Source organism: Plectropomus leopardus, unplaced genomic scaffold (genome assembly GCF_008729295.1).
Source record: "Plectropomus leopardus isolate mb unplaced genomic scaffold, YSFRI_Pleo_2.0 unplaced_scaffold25678, whole genome shotgun sequence".
Taxonomy (NCBI): Eukaryota; Metazoa; Chordata; class Actinopteri; order Perciformes; family Serranidae; genus Plectropomus; species Plectropomus leopardus.
The window spans coordinates 1,616-6,289 of NW_024627910.1; the positions used below are offsets into that span (position 1 = coordinate 1,616).

At 40.4% G+C, this 4,674-nt stretch overlaps 1 protein-coding gene across 1 annotated transcript; it reads left to right on the plus strand.

Moving 5' to 3' along the window:
• Positions 1 to 584: 584 nt before the first annotated feature.
• On the plus strand, positions 585 to 3,000 carry LOC121966723 (neurotrypsin-like; the record flags this gene model as incomplete). The annotated part of the gene is made up of 4 exons (XM_042516789.1): positions 585 to 1,045; positions 2,222 to 2,360; positions 2,442 to 2,620; positions 2,853 to 3,000. Coding segments are annotated over exons 1-4 (596 nt in total), but the record flags the coding sequence as incomplete, so codon positions are not given.
• Between the last annotated feature and the right edge of the window lie 1,674 nt (positions 3,001 to 4,674).

A 4,674-nucleotide genomic window follows, 5' to 3' on the forward strand; every position in this document is an offset into this window, starting at 1 on the left:
TTCACAGAGGATTAATCCTAATGACTTGGATGGTTCCCTGATAATGTCTTTAGCAGGTATTTTTTCTGTTTTCTAAAATATCTCAACAACTATTAGATGGATTGCCAGAGAATCTGGTTCATAATTTACATTTTAAAGATGTCCTTAAAACACGATATAGAGATTCTCGGTCTAGTCAGCGTTTCTTGATCTGTAATTCTAGTCTAAACTACCTCTGAGCTCATAAGTGTGTCTGGTGCTTTTATGTGTAGCAGTCTGCTTGTTAAAATCTGCAATATAATTCCTTTTCATTAGCGCATGATGTAAGCTTTTATTGGGCCGCAGTATATAACCTGCTCTGTATTTTGTGGCCTAATTTTGCCTCACTTTGATGTCAGCAGTTTCTCTCTGTCCGTCTAAGCTTCATTCACACATTCGTCCTTCTCCGGGAAGATTACTGGAAGTGTCTGATCATCACCATGTTGAGTGCGGGGTGCTTTAAGGTTATGGAAATTTCACCAGTTCAACATGGATCACTGGGAGTAAATGCATTAGTGAGGATCCTGCTGTGGCAGCGGACCACATATGAGAATCATCCATGAAAGCCTTTATGCTCAGATAAAATACGGACATGGGGATAATGTGACTTGAATAAGAGCAGTTCCTCTCCTCTTTTCCTTTCTCTTCTCTTAAACTTTCACTCCCTTTTATTTGCATTGTCCTCTCTGACCCAAATCCTCCTGCTTTCATCCCAAAACATCTTATTCTCCCATCTTCCTCAGCGTTTAATCACTCTCTCCCCTCCCTCCTTCTCTTTGTGCAGTGCCTCTGTCCTGCTCTGAGGGATTCACAGAGTTGGGATACTACAACGGCACCGTGTCTCAGACGGACTCTGGCGCCCCCTGTCTGAAGTGGACCGAGTTTCCAGACTACGTCATGCAGTACCCGGGCCGAGGGCTGGGCGACCACAGCTACTGCAGGAACCCAGACCGAGAGTCTAACCCCTGGTGCTTCTTCAGACAAAACTCTGGAGCCATCGGATGGGCCTACTGCGACTGCCACCAGGGTACGACCATGCACCACCAAGATGATGACTGATCCAGGACCACTTATAATAATAATAATAATAATAATAACAAGCACTTTTTCTTGAACAAATTTGCAATTTGCATTATGATCCGGAATAAAACAAATAAAGAACAAAAGGAATTACTAAAGAGCAGCAAAATACAGACACATGCAGTAGTTTTCTAATATTAATTACATGTAATTGTCCACCAGTTTAACCAGTTTAATTCCTATTGACCATCATCAGTATTGGGAAAATTAGTCATAACAGTATAACTGGGAAAAACTAGAACTTCTTGTCACCTTTAAAGCATCTGTAGAGGGGTCTGGGCTCCTCCCAAGGGGCCAATTAAACAATTAATCGGAGGGGTTTAGACATTAATAGAGGAATGGGAAAGAAATACATTTCTGCTGAAAATGCAGGAAATCTTTGTGCTCAGACCTCATGTCTAAAGAAAAACATCTTACCTCATATAAACAGCCTTTTTTTTACATTTGTCACCTCCATTTCTCATTTCGTTCTCTGAGCTGAACGACCAATCAGGGGACACCGAATGATAAAAAAAAAAAAAAACAACACACAGACATGCCGGGCGTGTAAACCAAAAAAAGCTTGCTAAGATGTTCACCATAACAGCTTAAAAAATAACTAAATCCCCAATTTTTGGCTGGAGTGCCTCCTCCCTAGAAAGTGAAAAAATGTCTCAAAAATAAGCAGGGCTGGAAGAGCGGCTAAGTCATGCACAGTTACCCAATTGAGCTGCATCTCGATCCACAGCACCTCCCTGCACCTTGGACACACGCAACATAGTCGGTTAGTGAGCGGGCGGTGATGGGGGCTCGGTTGGTTTTGAGCAAGACTCCTGCAACCAGGATCAGCCAATACCAAAATTCAGTTGCAACAGCCAGATTTCAACCTCTGGAGGGAAGTCTCTGTGCATTTTTATGACACAATATGTAGAGTTTTCATTCTTAACACTCGACAGTTGGACCTGAGTCATTCAACAATGCTAAATACCCATAAAGTATATTGCTTTTCAACAAAAAAAAATCTACGTGATTTGGGGGGATCGAAAAACAGATTTCTACTTCAACAACTGACAAGTGGTACTTATTTACTTTACACTGCCTGTTGTTTTGTGAACATTAAATTGTCTCCTTTCTGTTTTTTAAGGTGCGACACGTCTGGTTGGCAGCTCGACCTCTGGCAGCGGCCGTGTTGAGGTCTACCTGAACGGCCAGTGGGGCGCGGTGTGCGACTCTCACTGGACAGACAGAGATGCCAGTGTGATCTGCAGGCAGCTGGGCCTCAGGTAAAAGAAAAACATAAACTCCTCATACAGTATTGATGTTTCACAGCCACGATGCATTTGCTCTTATTCTTATTTTAACAGTGACATCGGCGCGGCACTGCAGCACTCGCAGTTTGGCTCGGGCTCTGGCCTGTTCCACTATGAACGTCTGGGTTGCCGCGGTGACGAAAACAGTCTGAGTAAGTGCCGGAGCAGGACGTTCGTCACTGGTGACTGTAGCCATGGAAACGAGGCAGCAGTGGTGTGTGCACCGCCGGAAGGTCAGTGTGACTTCCACAGTCTCATAGCAACCAGACCTGAATATTCCTTATTTTTTCATTTTTTGAGAGAGAGATACATTTAAAATGCTTTGTTTTTTCATTTATAGTATTTTATTTATTAAATCCTATTTTGTTAATGCCAATAAATGAGAATAATTTTTTTTTAAAAAACAGTTTGAGGAAGACAGATGCTGCTTGACCTACATAGGTGATTTTCTGTGTCCTCTCTCAGGTAGTGGACCTCCGCTGCGACTGGTGGGAGGCGAGGAAGACTTTGAAGGTCGAGTGGAGGTGTTTCACGCAGGGAGGTGGGGCTCCGTCTGTGATGACCAGTGGGATGACAGAGATGCTGAGGTGGTGTGCAGACAGCTGGGTTTTGGGTACGTACACCTGGAATTTTTACACCAAGTTGTGTGCGTGATGACATTTAAGCCCTTTCCCCAAACCGAAGCCTCCCTATTAGCCCTTAACTACAGAGTTCACACATTAAATCACACTTAAGGTTTTAGAGGGTTCTCTGCATTAAATGTTTTGCTCCTCTCATCTTTGTCTTATCTCATCAGCATCTTATTTGGAGATTAATAATCCCCATTTAAGATAAAATAAAAAAAAAATAAAGAGCAAACGAATAAATCAGCAGTTCTTTTGTTGTGCTCATAGGCTTCTCAGAGGTTTTCTGAGAGGTTTCTCAACTCTGAGAACAGAACGAGTTTTATTTTTTTATCTTATTGTTCTCGCAATAGCTGAATATTTCAAATAAATAAAGATTACTGCAGTGAGAGGGGGAAAAAAGAGCATTTCAAGATCTTGAATTAGTATCGAGCTGAGACAAGAGGAAGGGTATCTCTCAGGAGCTGAATTTATTGAGCTTAAATATGTCTGGAAGAAATAGGTGAGACAATGATTTTAGGACATTTCCAGGATTTCTGAACATTTCTATGATTCTATGACATTTCTATGATTAGATTTTTTTTTTTTATGATTTTGATGCAATTTTATGCACTCTGACACCTTATGAATACTTTAAATACAAAAACAATTCCCAGTGTGAATCACTTTATTTATTTATTTTTTTGTGATCTAGAAAATGATTGGGGGGCCATATTGCTCCCTACTAGTGGCCATATTTGTCCATAAATTGAGTATCACTGCTCTAGAGTAACAAAGCACATGGGTGTCATTTGGATCAAGTCAAAAACCAAAGAAGAATCCCTGGTAAACACGCCTGTTGAGGTAGACTGTTTGTATCTGTGCAGGTGTTTTCCTCCTCACACACAGCGTGTATCCCCTGCAGAGGAGGTATAACATCCCAGACTGCTTTGAGTGTCAAACTGCTGATGAAGCCGTAGCTGTGAAGAGAAATAACTCCCTCCATGTTCAACATTAGGTTGCATTTCATCTCCTCAAACACTGTGGGACATCTCACCATTTGTGTTTGTGCTCCTAAATAATAGATGTGCTGACGCTGATGCACAGGTTCTCACACAGCTGCACGCTGTGTTTTGACATTTAAAGACAAAATGAAGCGATTTGTTGTTTCCCACCTGGATAGTTTTTTTTTTCTGCTATAGGTATGTGTGACAAACATTTACACGCTTTTTAAGGTTTTTGCTGAGTGACATCTAAACGTAGTCCTACTGTGATTTTGTTTTACGAGCGACTGCATGAGCTGTCAGTTGAATGGGATTTTATATAATGCGTGATTTGTTTAATATGTCCCAGAGATCAAGATTAAAAATATTTTAATGCCTCACAGGAAGGGAAAAGAAAAAAAAAAATCCAATTTTTTAAAACAATAAAAAAAGAGATTTTTTTCCCTCTTTTTGAAAACAATTAACACAAGAACATGTATATTTTTTGTTTCACCATATCTTGAAATTCTCTTATAAATGTGACATAATTTTTCTTCTCTTTTTTCTAACGTCTTATTGATTTTAGCTGCAATAAACAATTTTATTTACATGCACACATAGCAGAACATGTATATATGTATGAATAAATACACAAATAGAAAACACAAATGTATATGTGTGAGTCCATGCTTTTGGATTTGT